The sequence below is a fragment of the Olea europaea genome, chromosome 18 (genome assembly GCF_002742605.1).
Source record: "Olea europaea var. sylvestris chromosome 18, O_europaea_v1, whole genome shotgun sequence".
NCBI classification, from domain to species: Eukaryota; Viridiplantae; Streptophyta; class Magnoliopsida; order Lamiales; family Oleaceae; genus Olea; species Olea europaea.
Window position 1 is genome coordinate 19,998,965 of NC_036254.1, and position 24,877 is coordinate 20,023,841.

Consider the following 24,877-nt stretch of genomic DNA (forward strand, 5'->3'; position numbering starts at 1 on the left):
TTTCAGTAAGTTGGAATACGTTTCGATTTCATGCAAATAAATGATATGTTTATTGTGAATATAATATGCACAATTATCGGTGTAATTTTTAAACAGCTCCAAATATCGCCCTACCGCTTGAATGGTAGGCAAGCGTTATTTCGATGTCGTCAAAACTGTTTTCCTCTTGAACCTTATTTTGATGTCTTCAAGCCCAATACTCCAAAACACACGTACCTTAATCGAAATTGGGTCACAAAACCTAGCTCATTGAAAATAGAAGTAAAGGCAAATAATCACAATATTGCATTCAGAATCATCACTATGTTTGGAAGAAGTCGGGTGATGTTTACCGAGAAATAATAATACAATTTTGTTTTTAGCTTAGCTATTCCACCAACTTGTCGTGAGGATGATTGTGACCCAAAAAGAATATAAAATATGGTTTTCGGTTGGTGGCAAGCCATCACGATTTTCATTGTATGAGTTTTCATTGATCACCAGCTTCAGAACTAGTGACAAGCCCTCCTTAGAGCCCCTCGAGATTAGTGATAGATTGATGAAAAGAAACTTTTAAGAAGTGTAAGAAATGCATAACAATGTACAATTTGAAGGAAGCCATTGAAAATCCCAATGTGGTGCAAGATTGAGCTTCATTGTCTTTTGAAATCGGTACTATTGTCCAAAAAATAATAATAAAAAAATTTTGATTTTTGGTTCATATTTGTTATTTTGAACCCCTATTTTTGTACCTTGTCTTGGAGCTACTTTCACGAGAATGAAACTGGCAAAAGTTGCACAAGCGACAGAGCATGTAAATCTATATAGAGAAAATAATCTTAAAAACTATGCATACTGTAAATTATCTTCAAAAAATAAAGAGGAACGCAAAAGTATGTCATTTCTTATTCCATTTTTATTTTTATTTTCATCTTAAATTTAAATTTTCATGCATGGTGCTAATTCTGATTTCTTGAAGATCTTTAACTAGTAATTTTAGAAAGCATTGTGTGCTTAAAATACATAATAGTCAAAATTAAGGTTGTGTCTTCAATATGCTACGTGCAAGCTTAGGCTTAATTTAATTTGTATTAATAACCATAAAATTAGATATTGATCATCTTGTCCTCTGAACCACTATATGAACGTACAACATGTTCTTTTAACTAGAAATCGTGCTTAACTTTCTTGCTACATATATTTAAAATTTTCAAATTCACCCGATTTTTTTCAAAGACGTCGTGATATTTTCTTGTCTATAGGATGCTGATGACAATAATCGATCTCAAATTTCTTATTTTTCTCCCCCGAGTCATATTAAATTGATAAGATAATTGCCGGCTTAATCTTGATCATCAAACTTTGAAGTTTTCTCCCAATCTAAGCATCCGACGTCTTGAATTCCATGTGCAGTCCCAACTAAAGCCTCAATCATTTGTTTTGTCATAGTATCATACCGTTGAAGGTCGTTATCTTGATCTTATGACCAATTCCTACACCTTTGGATGGGGCCCCCATATTGAAATCAACGGTTAATTATAGCCATTAAAAATTAGTAGTTGGTCACAGAAATTGCAATGTTGGTTATCAATCTATTGTTCTAATAACGAGTTGAAGCCCAATCTTCAAAGATGAGCAAATCAGACCCAATGACACAAAATGTCCAAAATTCCATTAAAATTGTCACGTGACTTTCATAAAATTATATACCATTTCAAAATCATAGGCATCTATTTCGAAATGGATTTTGCTCAGATAAAAGTTGTGAAGTAAAACATAGCTTAACAAAGTTAGACATATGATGACCATTAGGCAATTTAATATGAAATGGGATATTTTTTTGTCGTGAGACTGATTGTAGAATTGTAATGAAATTTTGTGTTTCAACTTGCAACAATTTAAAGGTTGTAGACCAACTTCATAAATAGATTGGGGACGAATGGTGCAATTATCCTTAGTTATTCATATCCGTTTCTTTACTCGTGAAGTTGAACCGTAAGGAGCGTTTTCTTCAACACCCCCCAACCCACCCTACCACCTCAAGACTGATTAAAAACAGGAGCTGCATTTGGATATGTTAAGGTAAAATTTATCTTATTATGGGTTTAGAAGTAGAAGATCACTATGAGCCAAGCTCAACACCGAAGTTATATCTGTACAAACTTCCATGCAAGCCTAGACAACCTCAAGAAATGGTAACGCCGCCACTTCAAACATCAGTTTCAGTACCATTCCAATGGGAAGAGGCGCCGGGAAAGCCAAGAGCCACCGCAGCATTGTCGGAGCAAGCGATCACCACCACACCTCCACCAGCTAAGTACAAATCTGCCAGGTGCTTAGACTTGCCCCCAAGGTTGTTGACCATAAATCATGATACTGGTAAAAGTACCGTTCTGCCCTCACCAACAACAGTCTTGGACGGTCCCTATGTGGATCAAACCGTGTCAAACACATGCTCGTTTTCGTTCAGACGAGAGCCATTAGTGGGCCTCGAGGAAGGGATTTTTGGTGGGGTGAAGTCGAAAAGCAGAAAGGAGAAGACGAAGTTTGGTTCTTGGAGGTGGGGGAGTTCTACAGAAAATGAAAAGCCAGTCAGGGGTAGTTTTGACTTTTCAAATTCTCTTAGGGATGTTCCTGCGAATGACAAGAATGTGAAGATCACCAGAATAAGCAAAAAGAGCAGGAGCTTCTTCAATTTCTCCAGCAGGAATTCCAACTCCTGGGTGAGTATTAAAATTTGTACAGTTAATGTAAACCTGTTCACCTCCATTTTCTAAAGTTTATTTTTCTGAAATTCATTTTAATCAAATATTTCAATTAGACCATTCATTTCATCAATTATTATTAAAATCTAGTTCGGATTGGCAAAAATGACTGGATTTGGATTAAAATGTTGACAATGAATGGAGTTCTACCTGGATCAACTCGAAACGGTCCAAATCGATCAAGAACCATTTTTTCCCTAGTCATTTGCTAAACAAGATTTCCTTACAATTTTTGTAGAAATTCAATTTGGCTTATGATTTGTTTACTGCATTATTATTATGTGACAGGCAGACATTTTTTCGAGCTTCAAGCTGGCGAGTCCGTGGAGATGCAAACAAGAAAAGACGAACCTTTCATGAATGTTGTGAGATTTAGAAGATGTCTCTAAAAAAATATTAGCGATTGAACTTATGTTATTGCAAAACCACGAGAAATACATTCCATGTTCACTGTGGGATGTAATACTAGTCGATGTCTAACCTTTATTTAACTCTACTCTTTGCTGCATTTAATTATTATCTATTTCAAATAAATGCAGAGACGTGTTTGAGTCACATTATTTTGGTAATAATGCATTCTTGAATAGTGTATTGACGGGAAATGTGTGGTTAAAAAATAAAGAAATTTTTTTGATTAGCGTATAATATTATTTTATTGAAGAATGTATGGTTGAAATGATGTCAAATCACTGTTTAAGAATGTATTTTTTTGGAATAATGTAGCTCAAACTTATTTAGATTTTTATTTTTTTATTTTTCCCTTGAAAATTAAAGTACTGGAAAATTTGTTGGGGCTCAGTGGGCCGTTGTGTCAGACCCCATTTTCTCTGTACAAGCCAACCTCACCAAGCCATCGAAAATTCATCAAGAATATTGGTCACGTTGGCATTTAAAGTGGCTCCAACCCCACCTGACCCGTGCTATACCTTAATTCATAATTTATTGGAAAGAAAAATAAAATTAAATTCAAATGACTCGCTCAAGTATTAATTGGTTCACTCCACTTGTAACAAAATTAGGAAATTTTAAAAAATCACAAGTTTTGAAACTTTTTTTTTTTTTTCCAACATTGCAACCTTTTTTGTATTGCAACTCAATTATTAATAGGTTTGATAGAGTTGCTATTTATTTTTTATTTTTTTTTCCTTTTTTAACATCGATTAATATCATTCTCGAAATTTTTTTTTTATCCAATCAGTCGTCGATGATAATTGACATTTTAGAATCGATCACTTATTTATGAAAGTAAAGTCTAAAGTGACGCTGGTGTTTACTTAGTTTTACTAAACCCTTACAGGAAACTTGGTGCAAATGCATTACTTCTCGATTTGCTTCGAAATAGTTAGTAGGTTGAAGAGGAAAGACAAAGTGTTAAAAATTACAATGCACAAAAAAATGGATATTATATAAATTTTGATTACCAACAAGAAACTAAATGTTCGTTAGTCCACATTAGCATTTAATGGGCACAACCTCAAAAAGGAAGTTACTTTTACTTATCGAATGGCTATTTTTATAAACTTAATTCACTTTTAGTGATCAAGAGGTCAAAAAATACTTTCCTCCAATTCATTTTCAACCCCATATTTTCTCAATAAAATAATTTTATATGTAAACTTAAACTTTTCTCCAGTTTTTAACCACACATTTTCTGAAAAATCACTATTACAAAATACATTATTCAAAAAATGGGGCTCAAACGCACCCTTAAGAACCAACTTCAAATTTGAAACAATCTTTAGTGATCATTAGTGGAATTAACTCTTAATGATCTCTGATAAAAAATAAATAAAAAAAAAATAAAAAATCAAAATCCTATTTGTCACCAGTAAATGCCAAAATCACATCAGATAATGACTATTACGCCATATCAGCAAAATTGGAGAGTTAAGAATTAAGATTAAACACTTTTAAATGAGAGTACGATTTTGGTCAGTTTTTTTTTTTTTTTATTACTTAAGTCGTAAAGTAAATTCACAATTTTTATTTTTTTTTAATGATAATAGTTAGAAACTTGAGTAATTTGTATCGTGAAGAAATAACTTCAATAAACATTTATAATAAACTTCAGTTCCCAATGATGCAATTAATGCTAAATATTCATAATGAGTAGTACTTTGAACTTAAAACTTATGTTTTATATATTAAATTGTACAGTAAAGCACGATGATTGGGTCGTCCCATGAGAAAAGAATGGCCACTTATTCCAGTCTTTTTGTGGGGCCCTTGCCATTAACGGCACTGATTAAATTAATCAGACAAATTCCCAAACTTATTTCCTAATCACTTTTATTGGCTTAAAATACGTAACAAATTAAGGGCCCATATTTCTTATGACTAATGCTGAACTCAAGCTTAGTCTACGTGGCGTTAAATGATAATTACAATTAAATAAGTTATGGGTACTTCTATTTTCCTCTACATTTTTTATAAGTACATCACACTCTAAGTTTATTCCTAATAAAATTTTAAAAATTGAAAAAAATATTATTTACATCCACGTCATATTCAAATATTGTCCTTATTAAATTCATTCATTTAAATACTAAGTATCCACATGAATTTTATATATTCATCTCACTTTAAATACATCTCTATCAATATAGATTTGACCAATCCCTAAAACCATAGGCTCTTAAACCAAATGAATGAAACAAGAACAAAGCTGAACTGATTGAACATGAAATAAATTCTTTGTCTATTGAAGTTCTAAGTATTATAATGTTTCAAACAACAAAGGCTAAAGAAAGAAAGAAAGAAGAAAGTTTGATTAAGCAAGCTGAATTTTACTAACTTTGTTGGCTACAATTATTCTTCTTTCTTGATTAACTGATAAAACTACATCAGATTTTGTTTTGCATTCTTCGAAATCCGATATGATTCTCGGCACAGAAATCACATTTAGGGCCACCATCATCTATAATTATATTCATGTATTTTTCTCTATCTATTAGGATTCTAATTGAGCACAAATGATAATAAAAACTAGTGGATCAATTTAGAGTTATGTATTTTTATTAAAAATATTTTTATGTCTATTTAAGTAAATTAAAATAGGATTTAAAATATAACAAAATTTATTTTTTAAAAGTTGATGTATATATAAAAAGTGTGAATAGAAATAGTGGCACACTAAGTTATTTAATTATACTTTTCATTTAGCATATCATTTACAATCATATTACATAGACATAATAGTTGACATAATGCTACATGACAACCTATAATTGAACCGTTTAAAATATCGTCAATTTTCCCATTCAATCATATCTTGCCAACACTTATTATATCACTTACTTCCTGGTAAAAAGAAGCATTATTCAATGTCGTATAGAATGGGGTTATAATTTCATTAGAATTAAATAACATTTTCATTTCTTAATTATGCAATGATTTTGTCTTAAGCAGTCATTAAACTGAATTTATACAAATCAAGTACTGTAATTAGAGTCCTTAACTTTTGCTTTTTCTTATTTTAATCTCAACTTTATTTTCAAATAACACATCTTATTTTTTACGACGATCAAAATCTATTATAATGAATTAAAAAGATTTATTTGCGCTTCGTATTTTTAAATAAGCAAGATAAAAAAAGCATTTATATAAGTACGATAAAATATATTATTTTTTTTTTCACGTTAATTCAATATTTGGATGAAAATCGCAATAAGAGAAAGTTGTTTTAATTAATTAAAAGTTACAAAATAAAAATGTGACCATTTGTTTTTTGAGATATTAGTGCAGAATATGAGAAAAAAGTTGAGGACCTTTATTATAATTTAAAGTGATGTAGTTAAATAAGGTATTCCGTATTTGCATCAAAAAAATAATTGATAGACGAATATGCTATATGTATGCAATTTATCCTAAATGAAATCAAACGTTCGAGATATAGTATGCAATTTATCCTAAATGAAATCAAAGGGAGCAAACGAATATGTTATTAAGGTTGGTTGGTTGGTTAATTACGTATCTTCTATACATTTTTGTTGAAGGGTCACAATATTAAATCTATAATTCTCACAATATTTATTTTTTACAATAAATCAAATTTTAATGGATTTTAATAAAAAATGATTATTGAACGATTTATTAGTTTAGTAAAAATTGTGAGTTCGATAAATTTATGTTTTAGGTTTTGGGGGAAAAAAATTAAAAAATGAAGATGACAAAATTTCGATATTTCGACTGATTATTATTAAAGAAAGGAACAAATTTTCACGGGGGAGTGGCGACCCACCAACAGGCAATGATTAGAAAGAAGAAATTGAGAATTTTGGCAGCATGAGTCGATGACCCAGTTTTTGCCTCCCAAAAGTTGTGGACTCTCACTCAAAATGCTTCAATTTCCATTGCATAATTAATTGCATTCAGACGTGCTTACCTTAATCCCTTTGCTTTTTTCTTGTTCTTTCTTACGAATCCTCATATAACCCTTAAACCTCGTTGTTTTAGTCAAAATCATCGTACGAAAACGAACTCAATTGGTCAATATCGCTAAATGGGTCTCTTTTACCTTTCTTCTCTCTCTGGTCAAAGTTGAATAGGAAATTTTTTTTGGGGTGGGTATGTATACCCCAGTTGGAGAGGATTGAAATTTTTCAGAGTATGCTATTTATGCTTTGTGGGTTTTTTTTTTTTTGTTTAATTGCTCTGAGTCTGAAAGAAAGTTCAGAATTTCGAAGTTCAGGTAATTTCCAGATTAATCTGATATTCGTTCCTTTTTTTTTTGGGTATTTTTTTGGTGGCGAAAATATTGGGTTTGTCTTAATAGTTTGAGGTTAACAAATTTTTGTTTCCCTTCTAATTTTGGCGTGAATCGAGGACTTGGTAATAAAAATTCTACCTTTTGATTTCTTTAAGGAACTGTATTCTAATTTGAGAACTTTGTATGGAGATATACTTTTGTGATGAACAATAGCAGTGTATTGGTCAAGTTTTCTGGTAACAATGGCCTTTTTCCCTTTGTGGAATCTTAATTTCTTTAGTTTTTCAGTTTTGTTACTCTGAAAAGCAATATCCTGTTTCATTGTCTTTTGAATTGGTATAGTCTTCTACCTTCACAACACTATTAGGTTTGTCGTTGAACTTTTTCAAGATTTGGTTGGATTCCGCGTGTCTATCCAATTTATTTATGAGGAAAGACAAGAAGTAGGAATTTGATATTTTCTTTTCCTTTTTACTTATTCAATTTTGTTTCCTAAGTTGCTGAAGACTGAAGATAAGGTACATAATTTCTTGAGTTTTATGATGGTGGAAATGGTTACTGCAGGACAGGAATTCCTTAGCTACTATTTGGTTGCTACTTCATACATCGTTGAATAGAAATAACTATACTAATGGTTGATAATTTTGGAACAATGAATCCAACTGCTTCACTGCCCGTCCCTCGGGAGCCAGCCAATTATGACGAAGTTTCTATGGAGCAGAGCATGCTCTTTTCTGATAGGCTCAAGGTAGTTTATTGTGATAACTTATTATGGCATTGCAATTTAGCTCTTTGGTGATTCTTCTTTGACTGTAGTAATTTTGTTAAAACTTAATCTGCATTAAACATTGTTAGTCACTATTGTGACATTACAGAAGAAAAATATTTCTTCTGATTGGGTTAATGGTATGTATGTGGGCCCTACATCTTGTTGTTATCAAGTCCTTTTTGGAGGAAGAAAAAGGAAAAATGGAAGAAGGAACAGAACGCTGAAATAAAAAATGAACAAGTAGCACTGGTATTTGGCCATTCTAATGTTGTTGGTATCTGATTGCCACTATGTTTGGGATATTGATTTTTCAGCTATATGCAAAAAGTTTAATTTTGAATCTCTCCTCATAGTATATGGTTTTGAAACTTTTATCTTATGACATTTATTTTCTTTAGGATTTGAAGAATCTCAGGAAACAATTGTATGCAGCTGCAGAATATTTTGAGTTGTCTTATAGTAATGATGACCAGAAAGAGATGTGAGTTATAGATTGTCGAATACACCTTACACCAAGAATGCTTTGTTTCAATATATTTGAACTTCTATTCTCTGAATTCTTGAATGAACAGTGTTGTAAATTCATTGAAAGATTATGCCATTAAAGCTCTTGTCAATACTGTGGACCATTTGGGCTCTGTCACCTACAAGGTCAATGATTTGTTGGATGAAAAGGTTGATGAAGTTTATGGAACTGAGATCCGGGTTTCTTGCATTGAGCAGGTAAAATTGGTGAATAAAGTGAATAGTTATATACTTTGACGATAATTTTTGCTTTTTCGTTTTGAAGCTTTATATTTGGACGAAATATACATTTCGTATTTGCAAGTAGAAGGTGAAAAGATTCCATGAATTGCTTCTCTTGCCCTATATTGCTTCTACTGCTGTATGTATGCACGCAGACCAAGTCTACGTATTGCCCTTGTAGTTTCTGGCTAACTTAGCTTCTTAGAAGAACTATGCTGTTTATGATCCAAAGATTTTCGTTCTTTTTCGACTTTGGTTTTGATTAAAGTATTAGCTACACATTAACAGTTTGTAACATTACTGTTAAAGGAGGATTTCCCATTAGCTAGGATGTTCCATGCAGAGGTCTTTTTTGCTTCTTCTGAGCTTTCCTCGGACTTAATGGAAGATCAACTTTATATCGATTTTTCATATCTTTTCTGTGGTTTCATAGAGACTGCGGACATGCCAGGAGTACATCGATTGTCAAGGCCTTTCTCAGCAGTCGCTGAAGATAAACACTCCCAAGTACCATAAGCGATATATCTTGCCAGGCAAGAACACCAACTGTGATCTTTTGTCAAATTATTCTTCACATTTCTGAATCTGTAAATTGGTTTCCCTTTCCATTCACAAAGATGAAGATGCTTATTAATTCGAAAGTTACTCAATTTTTATGTGCAGTTGGGGAGACCATGCACGGTGCTGTTTGCACCAACTCCAAATACCAAGGATTTAGCCTAGATGACGAAAAGGACTTGCTTCAATTTAAGAATGGTACTGTGCTTGTTTATATCTTCTATTCGGGGTTGATTTTGTAGCACGTTTGGCTAAACTTAAAAAAGTTCACTTTATAATTAAATTAAGCCAGTTATTTTATTGGTAAAAGTCGGAATGAAGCAAGTTATTTACTGACACACAACTTTTTACTATTCACTGTCAATTATGTTTTGTAACTGGATGTATCATTGCTTGATTCCTTTTGCAGCTATCCGAGCAACAGTTAGAGAAACTCCATCTGCAGCCTGGTGAGTTCTACTTTAGTTGTATTGAAAATCATCAAATTTCATTTCTTGAAATTGGTAGACACAAAGATATTAATTTGTTCATTTTTCAGTGAAGTGCACTCTACCCTGCCTTCTTCGAAGGTTGCTCAGCAACCCAGAAACTTTTTATTATCCGGCAGCATGGTCAAGAAAGATTTAGGTTTGTTCTGGGCAACTTAAATGCTTCTTTTTCCACTCTTTCAAGATAATTTTCTCATTCCCTCATAATGGCGTTCTGTTGTTCATGTTAATGAAATAGAAAAACGCGCTGCATCACCGCACCGGTTTCCTCTCTTACATTCAGGATCCTTTTCTAGTAAGCCAACTACACCAAAAAGTTCACGTTCAAGCACTCCAAATAGTAGTCGACCTACCACCCCTAATCTTTCGCTTGGAAGACAACAGGTGATCACTCGAATCTCTCTTTACTGGTTGAATTGTTTTTTTCATTATCAATTTTCTTGTTCAATCTTTCTTTTGGAAGACTAAGGTTTTATTTGCTTAAAAGTATAGTTTTATTCTGCCAGTATCTTTCAGACCCTCGAAAATCAGCTTCAATGCGGGTTCGTGTTGGAAAAGAAAACCCGAAAGACATCGAACAATACCCCAGTAAAAGTAAACGGCTACTCAAGGCTTTGCTAAGTCGACGTAAATCAAAGAAAGACGATATGTTATACACTTACTTGGATGAATATTAGTCACGAAATCAGGGAAACACGAAAAAAGTGTTATTTCTGAAAGCAGGAAGATGAATCGCCATTTTTTCCACCCATTGTAGGGGTTGTACCATTTTGTTTTCTATAGTAGGCTTCATTTCACATCCTATATTCCCAAGCATTTAGCAGAAAGTGTAATTGTTAGTACTTAATTTTTAACTTAATGATAAGTATTAATGCAAGCATTATTGCGAGATAATTTCAAAAAGCTAGCTTGATGACATGTTGCTGGAAATTGATTATTGTAGATATTCTGCTTTAGTTACAATGAAAAGCTCAGTACTGTGCAAATCCGCAAGATATATAAGAAGACATTCTTATCTTTTGGAGTGTGAAACTTTATTTTACCGTTTGCAGGGAATAAATCTCAACTAGTTGAAATATAATATTGAAGTTAAATTGACATTTCAAATGGAATGTGGACCTTTTTATTTATTTATTTATTTTTTATTTTTTTATCATATTCAAAAGAGAGAGATGCCGGAAAAAATAGCATCTATGATTTTTTCTTGTATACATCTTCTATCATAGTGAATTGCTTTAGCGACGGACGAGGAGGTAGTCTATTAATGAGGTAAATATCTAAAAAGTTTGTGTGTTCTTTTATATCTCTATTTTCTTACTGTGATTTTATTATTTTTGGTGGTATAAAATTACAATTTCTAGTTGTCAACACCATGTCATTGACGAATGTACGATTCGATAAATGATGCTACTCTTCATAGCAACATCAAGTTCATGTCACAATTCAATTCCTTGCCCAAATTCTTGAAGTGTAAGAAATGTTGCTTCAACTGCCTCAAAATTACTGTACATAAATTACAAGAAAACTGGATGTGTAGAGAATGGTGAAAGGTCTGAGTAATTTGGTCTGCCCTGGTTTTTCATCAGACTCGTAAAATATAAAAATGCGATTTTATTTTTTTTACTTTCATATTTTGCGAATATGATTGACAAATAATAACGTAGAAGTTTTAAAATAATTTTATAAAGCTAATAGAAAATTCGTTAAATATTTCATATTGTTATATTTAATAGCAGTTTCTATATATATATTTTTTTGCTTTGTTTTATACTATTGACATATATACTGTATTATTATTATAAAATTAAATTTATTTTGTCATTAACAATAATCCACTATTTGATGGAGATTAAAATCAGATTTTTCAACAGATTTTGATAAAAATTGATGAAATATATGATCGGAAAGTTATGGATATCATGAAATGTGGGGTTAAAATAAATTGTTGATTTTAACTTATATTTAAATCAAAATCAATAGAAAACTAGCATTAAAAATTTGTAGCTTGGATTTATTTTCAGTTCATTTTGTTGTATATATTTAAGATCTATTTTAATTATTTTTTAATGAGATCGAAATTCAAAAAAATAAAATCACCTGCACAAAAAGATAAAAAAGACAATAACATTTTCAAATCTGGGACTTGTTTGAACCCCATTAAATTAGAAAAGTACATTTTGAAATAGTAGATTGATAGAGATTGTGTAGTTAAAAAATAAGGAAAATTTTTAATTTACTTGTGATATTATTTTATTGAAGAATGTGTAGTTGAAAAGAAAAGAAAGAAAAATGTATTTTTGGGGAAAATGAGAATCAAACACACTCTAATTAGTTTATATTTGTTAAAAATAAAATTAGAAAAAAAAATACAATAAAGAAAACAAATATAAGCATAATAATGGAAAATTTATGCTAAAATTTAGGAGTTTTAAAATGAAAGAGCTTACCAGTAATTCGAGTCGGGCTGTACTAGTCTAAACTTTGCATTCTACTTTAAGAGTACATTTTGTGGGTGAAAATTTGAAAAATCCGATTTTCCCGAACGTAGTTGAGAAATATGCCTAAAAATTACAATTATTGTCACTTTAGTTATTTTTGTAAGAAAAAGTTACATTAAGGGTCCGTTTAATTGCAAAGATGAAATTGAATTGCTTAAAAAATGAATTTCAGAAAATTGAATTGTCTAGAATTATTTTCCTGGGAATTGTAAATTATTGTGTTTGATTGATATAATTTTCCGGGTGAAAAATGTTGAAATCAAAGTGTTTTTTTTTTTTTTTTATGTTCGTTTGGCTTTGTTTTATATGGAAATTGTCAATTAAAGAAAAATATTTTTTTACAATAATTCTTAGGATTGGTTTCCATTACCAACAAAAAAAAAAAAAAAAAAAAAAAAGTCGCTACAGTAGGGTGGATGGTGAGAAGTCAAATTCCACCAAAACAAGGAAAATTTCAAGTTTCAAGAAATCCAAGAAATGCAATTCCATGGAAAATATAATGTATCTAACACCAAAAGTTGGAATTTCCAATTCCAACTCCATCTTTTTTTTTTTTTTTTTCTTTTTTCAATTTCCAATGCTATCAAACATTCCCTAATTGTAACTTCTCAAGAGTTATTGTAATTCTTTAGAAAGTTGACTCTGAAAATTACAACTAGGAGCAAATTTCAATGAAATGTCAAAAATCAATCTTTTAGATTTTGACATCTAAATTTAGTCTCTATTTGGTAGATATTAAAATTAAATTTTATCAAAATTTGATAAAAATTGATGAAATATATTGTTGAAAAATTATGAATTCTATTAAATGCGTAGTTCAAATTAATTATTGATTTTGACTTAGATTTTAATCAGGATTATGTGTATTTTTGTAATTTCTCCAAAATTTAATGGGACACTTTTCATTGTTGAGTTTGGGATGACATTGCTAAATTACTTATTAGGGGACGGCTATTTTAATTTAATTTTTGACTTTTGATTTTTTTTTTTTAAATAAACCAGATTGTATTCAAGGATTGGAGGATCAATATGTTCATTTTATTTTCTTCAAACTCATTTTTAATTACACTTTTTATAAAATCCACAATTTTTATCAACTTTTTGATCGCACATTTAATTAAATTTTATTAAAATCTAAAAGAAAAGGAGAGTAAATTTGATTTTAATCAAACCAAACCATGGCTTAATCATATTCTTAATCAAATCAAAGGGAATTATTTATTTATACCAAACTAATGAAAACAAGTTAGTTTGGGCGAAATTGTTGGAGAAGCATATTAGAATATTCTTGTGGTATATTTCCTACTGCAACTGCTATAATTTGCCACAAATTTATTCATCTTTCTTCAATGTCGATCTAAGTGTGCTTTCTCCTACACAATTATTTTCATGAAAAATGAACTGAGAAACTGCAAAACTGGATTATGAAATTACGTTGGATTTCTCCTTTTGCTAGCTCCTGAGCTCGCTCATCTGTCAGTGGAAAATTGGTATGCAATCCTGTACACTTCCTGAAAACTATTTACACACGTTCAAAATCAGTTTCTTAATCTCAAAAGCAATTTTAGACTTTTCAAAAACCCCTTCGAAGGGAAGCCTCATGAATGTTAAACGAAACAAGACTAAAGAAGACAGTCGTATTAAAATTTTTCAAGTTTGAAACATGCTCTTATATGTTTTCCGAATTTTGTATTTTAACACTCTTTAAGATTATATATATTGTTTTCGTTTGAATTTTCAATAGGGAAAAGTTTTCTCCTTTATTCATCTAGTAACTTCAAATCAAGTCAACAATTAGTATTTGCTCTTAGTATGTTTGGCACTAAAGATTGAATAGCGATGAAAAGTAGTAACACAAGAAAGAAAAACTTTGTAATCTTGCTCATTTTCATTGGCTTAAAGAATTGGGCTTATTCAGTAGTAATTATGAGAATTAATTTTTTGACTGGATCCCACGTAATAGAAGAAGTAAAAATAATGGCTGACTTGAGGAAGTAATGGTCAAAATATTGATTTTTTGGGGTTAAAAATCAAAACCAAACATGCATTTAATAAATAAGGTAACATAAAATAAATAATTTGGAACAAAAATTAATCAGAAATACACAACGGATAGTAGTAGCAAGAAGACTCGTGCTTTTAGGTTTGTTTAACTTCCAATAGTCAGCTAACTGCAGCTTTCTCCTCTATACTGAACTCTCTATTGCCCTCAATTCGTGCTGTTGCACATCAAGAAGCTATACAATTGTTTAAATATCGTCTTGACTTCAAAACCGACCATGTTGTTTACCAACTAATTTTTCTTCAGCAGCAGATATACACAAATTTCAATCAATTCTAGTAACAAGAGAGCCACATCGACTGAGAGGCCGTAAAAAATGAACAAAATTCTCTGAAAAAAATTAAACTGAACCAGGTTAACTGTTAACTAAAAGCTGATGACTTCTCAGACGGTAACTTTAGCAGCTGCAATGAAAATATAGCGAATTACCAGGAGAGGAGGCTCGAACAATGTTAAACTTGTGTGAGAGCAGATCCTACTCTCACGGGTTTTAGACTCCTCATAGCTCTTCTTGCACGCTCAAACGCCAATACAAAGCGGCCGAAAAAGTACAATAGGAAAACACGTAGCTTTTCTACAGTGTCAACCATGAAAGATAAATTGCCGGTCTTGCAAAATGATATGCGGGTAGCTTTAAAAACTGACAAAAAAAAAAAAAAAAAAAACCAGCTGTCAGAAACTTTTTGTGATTTTTTGAGAAAAGTATTCGAATTTCAGAATTAATGGGTGTTAATATCATTTTTGTTCCTCGAGCATGGTATAAAGCTTTGTTGGGTAGTCACTTTGTATAATTAATACTGACCTTTACTTTTCTTCTGCAAATTCGTCCACTCGTTTAGGTTTATCTTACTCTTTGATGCATTGATCAACTCAAGAAGAGCTGCATTCACCTGAGATTTCAACAAAAACAAGGCAAGGAGATATTTCCATCGTTCAAAATATATATACCACTCATTTCTCTAATTCTGTATCAATTCTTAGGTATAGCAGATCACTGATTCCATTATCTTAAATATATTAGCTAAATTAATATAAATTTTTGTGTGTGTATATTTCCTGTTTTCTAAATAATGTGTAAAACCTGCGATAATCATGATCATCTGTTAAATTGCACGAGTCCATAATCCAATCGGTGCTATATATAATTTGCAGCCTGAGGTTTCTTCATATTCAAGTACAAGGTTTATAACAATTAGAGTTTTGAGTGGTATCAACAGTAATCTAAAAATTGCACGAGCAGAAAATGCTCACAGGGATATGACCCTTCAGGTCAAAAGTTGAAATCAGACAGAAATACTATCCTTTTCCTGGCAGTAGCTATAAATCTCTATTTAATGAAGCAAAACTAGAATTTATCCATGTAACGTTTTGCAGTATCTTTAATTGCCTGTTGCGACTCGCTCGATTCCAACAAACATCAAGATCGGAGGGCTAATGAGTTTGTGAAATAAATAGAAAGCATAAAATTCAATCCTAATGCTGCACACTGTTACAAATTTTTTTGCGAGCATTTTTATTTTATGGTTGTTTAATGCGATAAATTTTTCCATAAATTAGTGTTGCACTGTAAGTGTGTCTCCGGTACTTGTACTAGATAGGATAGGACACTATAATAAAAATGATTTTTAACTACTTTTTTGTAAAGCATGGAAGCATCAAACAAGACAAACATAACTAGAACACAATTGTTCATCATTTGTTTTAGAAGAACTCTGAAATAATCAATGAACATCTGCCATGATATTAAGTATCATAGTTGTAGACAAGAAAGAGACATTTGGTCTCTTTTTGTTATATAGTCCTAGTCCTCTCCAGTATATTAATTCTGACAAAACTATTTGCAATTAGTTTTGTGTGGACTATTATCTGCTACAAGTTGTTAAGCAAAATTGAGAAGAGAAGATCTCCCACCAATTATTTTCATAACCAGCGCACAAGTTCTGATCGTATCTTACTGTTGAGTTAAGGACAAAAGCATGTTAGACCTAAGCTTAAAAAGAAGTAAAATTTACATTTAACTTTTTATTATGAATCTTGTTTATTTAGTTGTCAGTAAACTTTTTAAGCTTGGCCATATGCACTTATTTGTCAACTTGCTAAGTTTTTATAGGGCTATTTCATAAGAAAACCTCTATGACTAAGAATCACTCTTGACTCTGGTACTTGAATTATTTACAAAATGCACTAATGCCACAGTGGGGGGTATAATAAGGAGCAGTTTTTCAATTGATCAGTAACTACCTCTTTGGTTCTCTCATGGCTCACAAGATGCCCTCCGTGAAGTTCAACCATTCTTGCTGAAGGATGCAATTTCTCTGCAAGCTTTTTCGCATGACATAATTGGGCGATGACGTCATATCTACATTATCAGAAATATTCGGTCATAATCTTAGTATGGTCAAGTTACTAAATTGGGGAAAATACGTAGCATTTTTGAGCTACGGCTACCTGCCATGAATGACGGATATGGGAAACCCAGAAGCACGGATCGACTCAAGTTCCGTCCGTGACATTTTATGCGTCCAGCATGCATTAATCTGACCATCAAATACATGTTTTGACTGCATACCAGTTGATGATATGCTTTTTACATATTGCTGCAAAATTTAAACCAGCAAGGAAATTCATAGTTAACAATACATAAGCGTCGAAAGTTATGCTTACTATTTCCCTGTGAGTAGTGGGTATCTAAATCAACCGTTGCCCTTTGCTCAGGACTTTTTGCCCTCGAGAAGCGAATTGCAATCGACAAGGTATGACGATCAAGCTGGAAAGAAAAAGGAAAAATCATTCGTGTTCATTTGGAAGAATATCTCTAAACCGTAAAGTTCAAGTTTTACTATTTTCGTCTGAAAGGATTAATACCTTTGGTATACATTCATAACCTCCACCAGTTACATTCAACAAAGCCAGAGACAAAACTCTATCGGGCACCATGGCACCCAGTTTACATGTAATCATAGCTCCTGCTTCATAAAAAAGAAGGCAGGTAAGCATTTAACATGATGTAATATCGTTAAGTTCAAATAAGTGAAAAAGTTCATAGGGAATAAATGAGCCACAAATCCAAAATGAAAATAAAAAAAGTCAAAACTCACCCATTGAATGACCAAAGACGTGAGCTTTTTTCCAACCTAAGTGATCCATTAGAGCTATTGCGTCTTTTGCCATGATTATCGTCCTGTCTCCAAAAATAAAAAATAAAAAATAATATATATATCAAAAAACTTTCAAGAACGATTAAAATCTTAATTTTATATCGAATACAAGAAATTACAAGGAAATACAACTGTCAACTGCTACAAAGCCAAACAAGTTGACTTATCTTACCAAAACATGACGCCTACTCGCTGAAAATAATCAAAGTCAACTTTAATAATGTCTCGTTAATTTTTTCCGCTTGAAATTTATGAAACATTCATTATTTCTTGACAGTTCATAACCCTTTCAAGTCACTCAAGGTCAATTTCTCCTACTTCTTGTTGAATTGGCGCAGTCAAGTTGGAAAACTTACTTTCTGTGAACACCACATATCGAAATTATTTGTGTCGTAGGACCCTTTATCAGGTCTTTGCTTTCGCTTTTGCTTTTGCTTTTGCTTCATCTACCAAATTTTCTTCCAAACGTTCCTTTAAAATTCTTCTAGCCAACCAAAGTCCTTTTAAAAAATTATCCAAACATGTCTGAAGCCACGGACAAACGGGCAGTAGAAGAGGTTCAACTTTCAAGAATCTCTTTTAGGCTAAAATCAATTATTTTGGCCTCAAAAGGTTTTCTCCACCAGTTTTGCATCCAAAATTGGAAAAAACAAATATAAACAATTTCTTGTCGTAAATATTAATGTTGCTACGCTTTTTAATCAAAACGTGTGTGTTGCAAAAAAAACAAAAAGCATCAATTATAACGACAATTTAAGCCATAATGAGAATCCAATTACAAAATTAAGCAGCCTATAGTTTAATGGAACTCACGTATATTCTGACTTTTTCGTGGGAACGGAGCTCCGACCCATTCCCCGATTATCAAACGCACAGACCTCAACGCCATCACCTTCGTCACTCTCGTTGCTCCGATCACTGGCCGTCGACTCATCGTTGTTCGGAATCACCGTTCCAGCTAGACCCTTTATTTGTGGACCCCAAGAATCGTGGGTCCCAGCCAATCCTAACCATTCATCAAAAAATACCATCACCGATCATGACCAAACAAAAATTCAATCGAAAACCCATTAAACAATAAATGACATCAAAATGGTTTACCGATGATCAAAAGAACTTTCACCGGCCCTTGACCGTAAGTTCTGTAGAAAATATTAGTTCCATTGATGTTTAATTCGTCTCCATCACCGTTCTGGTACGAACTTACGTTACAGAACGGCATTTTTCGCGTTTTTTCTGAATTTTAGAGAGAACAGAACAGGCTGGTGAGTTGTGTTCTATAAATTGAAAATTTCAAGACTCCAGAATGTAGGAGAAAGAACGAGGGAGAGTATTTATATATATATATACACACACACGCACAGGTAACATGTGCTAATTTTTGTTTGATAATTATTTGTTTTTTTAATAGGTGAAAAGCTGATAATTTGTCTAATCATTGAAGCAGTTCAACGCGGCAATATCTTAGGTAGGTTTTTTCTTTAAAAAAAAAAAAAACACACACACATTTTATGAAATTAGTATTACAATAATAAATTATAATATTATTATAAATAAAATTAAAGTTTATATTTTTATACTTAAACTATACATTTTGTTATTTTTGAATAGTTTTTCATCCAACTGACACTTGAAAACAATGTAAATGTCAACCAAAGTGTAAAAAAATTCATGTACAAATAACAAAATTCATAAAAAAAAGGAAAAATTTTAAATCTGCATTTAATATTATTTTATTAAAAATAATAAAAAAATAATAATGTATTTTTTGGAGGATGAAGCTCAAACGGGAACAGACTTTATTGATTGTTTAAACAAAAAGTCGAAAAGCCCCAAGGCGCTGAATTTTTTGCTTCGAAAGGTCAAAACTAAAAATTATTTACATCTATAATTCTGTTTGACAATTTTTTTAGTTTATATAAATTGGATGGATTATGTTGTATGATTAAAAATAAAATTTGATCAGTTTACAAAAACTTTACTACAAGAGCTTAGCATATGAAATTCATGATCCTACCTTTTATAAACTCGCTAAGTTTAATATTATTATATAGAAAATCACTTCAATAAAATTGACTATTAAGATATAAATAATTATCATTTTAGTAATAAATTAAAATTCACCTTCTAAGAAAGTAATTTTTATTAATAAAAAATGCAACTTAGAAAATAATATCTGACAATGAGCGGAGAACTGAAAACGGTCGGCTTTGGTTGGGCAGCCGATAGTCAAAAGTCATAACTGGCGTTTGGGAAAGGAAGGGGAAACTGAGGGAGGCCTCAAGAGAGAAATTTTGCAAAATGGAGAGACAAAGTCATATTAATCTAATTATAATTTGACTTTAAGTAACAAAAATTAAGTGCTTGTTTAGTAGGAATTTTGTTAATGAATTTTTTGATCGTTAGAGATAAAGTGAATCTTAATTGTGAGAAAAGAATTCAAAAATAGCAACTGAAATAGTGAAATAATGGTAAAAAAATTGATTTTAATTGAATTTTAATCTATACCAAACATGCTCTAAATAATTCGTTTACCTGCAAGGACCCCACATCAAAAAGGCCCCAACATACGCGTAGCTAATCATATTCACTTTCAATGGGACTTCTTCAACATTATCATTTTCAATGGCTGATTATTTTTATTCTCTCTCTTCATAGTTGCATAATATGTCTTCAAACATTATCGTTCAACTTTTTGTTAAATTGTCACGCAACCAACTTTATAGAATTTAAATTTTTCAGAAAAATTTAAATGAGTCATGTTGAGAACTACTACATGTAGAGTTAATAACCCAAATGGTTATTGAACTTTGCAAAAAATTTTCACGGAAATACTGAACTTTAAAAATTACTCAAATCATCACTAACTTTTGCAAAAAGTCTTTAAGAGATCACTGAACTTTGCAAAAGGTTTATACGGATCACTAAATTTTATAAATCATCTTATTTATCACTAAACTTTACAAAAAACTTCCTAAAGAATCACTAATTCAGTGATGCCTGGTAAACCTTTTACAAAGTTCAGCGACCCTATGAAAACCTTTTACAAAATTTAGTGATGATTGAGATAATTTTTAAGGTTTAATGATTCCGTGAAAACCTTTTTCAAATTTTAGTGATCACTTGGGTGATTTTTAAAGTTCAGTAATCTTTTAAAAACTTTTTGCAAAGTTCAGTGATCATTTGGGCTATTAACCCGCTACGTGTACAAAATTTTTGACAGGAATGAGGTGGCAATTTTTTTGCCCTTAATTTTATTTTCATTCATTCAAATCAAGAACCAAAAAACTAACATCTCATATTTTGTCAACAAATCTGCAACCTAGTTTTTGAACAAGTTTAGCAAAACATGCTCTAAGGCCCACAACTTACAATGGTGGACGAGACAAGATTCATAATCAGAAAATGCATGGAAAGGACAGATTCGGGCACTAATATCAGCAAGAATCTATTTTATATTCAAGTTTTTGGCACAATATACTGCAACAATTTCAATACTTTCTTTAAATAAACGAGACAGAAAATTCAATGGTCAAAGATACAAAATTAAGATGAAGTTCGCATGATCAATATGTTCAAACCCAACTCATCTAACTTCTCTGCTATAATTATTCTTCCTAGAGTTCTTTAAAAAAAAAAAGAGTAAATCGTTCAATGGAAAATGTCCATTCACCGCTTCCTAATTTTGACGCTAAGAGTCCATTGAACTTTACCTTGCGGCTTCGGAATGGACTTTGGTAGGCGGAGTGGCAACTCATACTCTCCTAAAGAAGACAAAGGAGCTGGCAATTGCAAATTTTCTGGTTCAATGTGCACTTGAAGCTGCCTAGCCACCTGATTTATTATCACATGAGAGAGGTCGGGTTGAGATACCAAATATCAAAACAAAGTAACGCCTCTTCTTTTGAAGTATAAAAGAGCATGTTCATACCTCAGCCAAAATTTCTTCTTTTGTCACTGGATCACGCACTTCATTACCCTTTCCCTCTATGATGAATCTTCTTAGATTCTAAAAGAAACAGAAACATTAAATTAATTCATAGTGCCGATGAAATCTGTCTCAAATGAAACAAAGATTCAAGTACGAGATCTTCAGAAAAAGACTGGTAAAATGAACAATGAAACATCATAGATAATAAAAAGTCGGCTAGTGCCATAAGACTGCCTTCCCATAATATTTCCAACAAATTGATGAGATACTTCCAACCTATATCAGGTAGCCTTGGAATATAAAGAATGTAAATGAACTCCATGAAAGAAAATGTTGAACATTCTTTGGTAGTCAGTTTTAGTTGCAGCTTCAATGCCATAAATACGTGTCATGACCCACACACACACACACACACGAAAAAAGAAAAAAAAAGGTAGTTTGAAAACACTGATCACAGGATTTTAGCATGCAAGAACACCATTGCAAGAAATATACATGTCAGGTGATTAAAATAAAAGACAATTCCTTCAATGGAAATCATGATGGCTAACAAGAAGAGGTTTTTCTGGGAATTTAGATAGTAAATAGAGAATCAAAATGATAGATAACAAAACATAAACTTGATCTTAAATAAATTCATGATCTTGCACGAATTATCTTAATAGAGAAAAAGAAAAGAAAGAAAACTAGCAACAAGAAATCTGAGAAAACTTCACATTCATCAAAAACTCTCAAAATTCATATTGGCTGCATATAGTATCAACTTTGAAATACTGACCAGCCTTGCACTATCAAGGCGATTCGCTGCTGACTGATATTCTTTTATCCGGTCTTCCTCTGTCTTTGAAACTTCTTTAACCTCTTCAACGTCCTTAGGCTGGTACATCTGACACCACAATTACGAATAGAGATCACATAAAAAATATGTAATTGATATCCATTGAATTTAAGCTTGTAGTCAACCTGATGGATTTCTGAACTCTATAATATGTGAAGACACACATTAAAAATACCAGAAAACATTACATTTGGTAGTAGAAGTTGTGGAGAATATATAGATAATGCAAAATTCAAAGAGCGAAAAGGGATATTCAAGTGACACAAGGAAAGCAAGCTAGCGCATGTGTATTCATCTTTCAGTAATCTTTTCTCTCAGCTTTACATGCTCCTTTCGCTGCATTATGTGTGTAACATAGTCCAGAAGAGAGCGCGTGAAAAGTGGATAAAGTACGGCAATTTTGCTTGATGTTTTGAGAAGCATTTGTTGAAGAGGTTACTCCACTTGTAGCAGCAAACCATAAATATGCTTACATTGACAAGAAGACAAACTTCTGTAACCATATTCATGCAACCCAATCCTTTCATATTTATATATATCAGCATCAGTAACCTGGAGTTTCTGATCCCAAAATTCAATAATCAACCGCATGACATATTCCGATTTTTACACAATCATGTGCAACCAAAATGCTGATCAGAAGAACTTATGCACACTGATGAATTGATTCAAAAATAAAAATAAAATAGACAAGCAAATGACAACTTGAATACCTTGCGCTGCTCACTAATGAGATGTGCGAACTTATCAATGTTTGGGACAGCAAGCAACTTCGGCATCAAATGGTTTCGAAAATAACCTGGTGCCACCTTGACTGTTTCACCAGCTTTTCCAAGCTTATCTATAGTCTAGATGTTAAAAGTAATAAAAATAAGACCAAAACATTGTAGTAGAACTGGAGAAAGCTACTGAAATAGAATGATGCACGCCCAGCTCTAAAGCATGTTATTGGCGACAGCAGGAATACAAATTTGTGATATGATAACTGGTACCCCTCGAGGACGCTGGTGTTGACATTACAATACAGTTTCAAATTCAAAAAATAGATACTCTTATATTATTGGCAATGGGTTGTTGAAAAGACCACATGGTAGATGAGTTATATAAAAGGTTCAGAGGTATTTAGATGAAACCCCACCCACTTGTCGATTAATTCTGAGGTTGAAAATGGCATCCTTTGGGTAGTGTCTCTCTCTAGAAAACTTAAAATTAATATTTCTGTAGTTGCATATGAAGAAAACAGGCAAATATTGTTTTTTAGTGGAAACTAATAAGGCTTTAAAGAAGTTTTTTAAGTTCTCATTGACAATGTGAATGGTCTGCCGGAATAGGTTGCCAACCCTAGACAGATTAAGGGGCTCACTCAAAGACATGAAAAAAAGTCAGTATCCCTATTGTTCATAAATTTTTCTCCTCCTAGTTGAATCTGATATCAGATGTTACATTACTTGAGTATCTTTAGGGAAAAATTTCACTGGATGCAGTAATTACGGTGTCATTGTCCATATTTCATGGTGAAACGAGGTTCTTATACAGATTGCAAGAGGCCTACCGTCAAGATGGACTTACAAAGTGTATAATTGAGATGAAAATTAATTACCGAAAAATAAAAATAAGACCAATAGTAAGCAGTTTGAAAGCCAATGGATTTCAATCATATAAAGCTGAAAAGTTGAGAACTTAATTACCAACCGTTGTGAGAATTACTTCAAGCTTTCTATATCGAACTCCCTGGGCAGCGTATAACAGTGGGTGTTGCAGCCCTCCCCCTAAGCTCTGGCGAAGGATACTTTTACCGTAGTGTAAATAAGCCATATACGTGTAGATATACGTATACTCCGGTTTCGAATATACCTTCAATATTCAGAACCATAAAGGAGAAAGAAATAAGACAAATATAATGTCGTCACAGACAGTGCGATACAGATCAAAAACAAATGAGAGATTGAGTTAGTGAAGAATAGTAGTGGCATTACCTATGGTTCGCGGCGGTGGAAGTTGTAGTGATTGAAGTGGCGCGTCGGACGGAGGAACTAGGGTTTTAGTTTTGTTCTTCTGGAGCCGTCTTCACTCCAACGAATGTCGCAGATCCATCAATTGAATTTGGGGGTTTTAGTTTTTAGATTTCTATTAGAAAGTCGCATTTGTAAATGATTTTGTTTTAGGTTGACGTGTAGTTAATTGTTTCAATAGTCACTGAACTTAGATCTATATATTTGATTGGTCACTAAAGTTTAAAATGTAAAGTTTTGATAATTAAACTTAGGTAAATATCTTTGATTGATCATTGAACTTAGGTCCATATTTTAGATTGCTCACTGAAATTTAAAATATCGAGTTTTGGCTATTGAACTTTGGAATACGTCGTCCATTACT

At 32.1% G+C, this 24,877-nt stretch overlaps 4 protein-coding genes across 6 annotated transcripts; 2 read left to right on the forward strand and 2 right to left on the reverse strand.

Annotated features, from left to right (window-relative positions):
• Nucleotides 1–1,985: 1,985 nt before the first annotated feature.
• Nucleotides 1,986–3,299, forward strand: LOC111367710 (uncharacterized protein At4g00950). 2 transcript variants are annotated; one of them, XM_022988729.1, is made up of 2 exons: nt 1,986–2,702; nt 3,037–3,299. In XM_022988729.1, exons 1-2 carry the CDS (start codon nt 2,079–2,081, stop codon nt 3,118–3,120), a joined length of 708 nt encoding a protein of 235 aa, XP_022844497.1. In that variant the 5' UTR covers nt 1,986–2,078; the 3' UTR covers nt 3,121–3,299. The 2 variants fall into 2 exon arrangements, with proteins under 2 accessions (XP_022844497.1, XP_022844498.1); XM_022988730.1 differs by having other exon boundaries at nt 1,993–2,702; nt 3,033–3,299.
• Nucleotides 3,300–6,969: 3,670 nt separating this feature from the next.
• Nucleotides 6,970–10,944, forward strand: LOC111367711 (protein ABIL2-like). Of its 2 annotated transcripts, none has more exons than XM_022988731.1 (10): nt 6,970–7,434; nt 8,017–8,200; nt 8,620–8,702; nt 8,794–8,944; nt 9,402–9,501; nt 9,632–9,724; nt 9,936–9,975; nt 10,065–10,153; nt 10,253–10,398; nt 10,521–10,944. In XM_022988731.1, exons 2-10 carry the CDS (start codon nt 8,084–8,086, stop codon nt 10,689–10,691), a joined length of 990 nt encoding a protein of 329 aa, XP_022844499.1. In that variant the 5' UTR covers nt 6,970–7,434; nt 8,017–8,083; the 3' UTR covers nt 10,692–10,944. The 2 variants fall into 2 exon arrangements, with proteins under 2 accessions (XP_022844499.1, XP_022844500.1); XM_022988732.1 differs by having other exon boundaries at nt 8,022–8,200.
• Nucleotides 10,945–14,578: 3,634 nt separating this feature from the next.
• Nucleotides 14,579–19,048, reverse strand: LOC111367712 (putative aminoacrylate hydrolase RutD). Its single transcript, XM_022988733.1, has 9 exons — nt 18,834–19,048; nt 18,546–18,738; nt 17,673–17,755; nt 17,440–17,540; nt 17,210–17,341; nt 17,023–17,171; nt 16,816–16,933; nt 15,377–15,464; nt 14,579–15,214 (listed from the first exon to the last, which is right to left on the reverse strand). The coding sequence occupies exons 1-9, from the start codon at nt 18,952–18,954 to the stop codon at nt 15,027–15,029; spliced, it is 1,173 nt and encodes a 390-aa protein (XP_022844501.1). The 5' UTR covers nt 18,955–19,048; the 3' UTR covers nt 14,579–15,026.
• A 2,162-nt stretch (nt 19,049–21,210) lies between these two features.
• Nucleotides 21,211–24,628, reverse strand: LOC111367713 (50S ribosomal protein L9). The gene is made up of 6 exons (XM_022988734.1): nt 24,478–24,628; nt 24,194–24,355; nt 23,215–23,349; nt 22,442–22,549; nt 21,664–21,741; nt 21,211–21,566 (listed from the first exon to the last, which is right to left on the reverse strand). Exons 2-6 carry the CDS (start codon nt 24,314–24,316, stop codon nt 21,402–21,404), a joined length of 609 nt encoding a protein of 202 aa, XP_022844502.1. The 5' UTR covers nt 24,317–24,355; nt 24,478–24,628; the 3' UTR covers nt 21,211–21,401.
• Nucleotides 24,629–24,877: the final 249 nt, after the last annotated feature.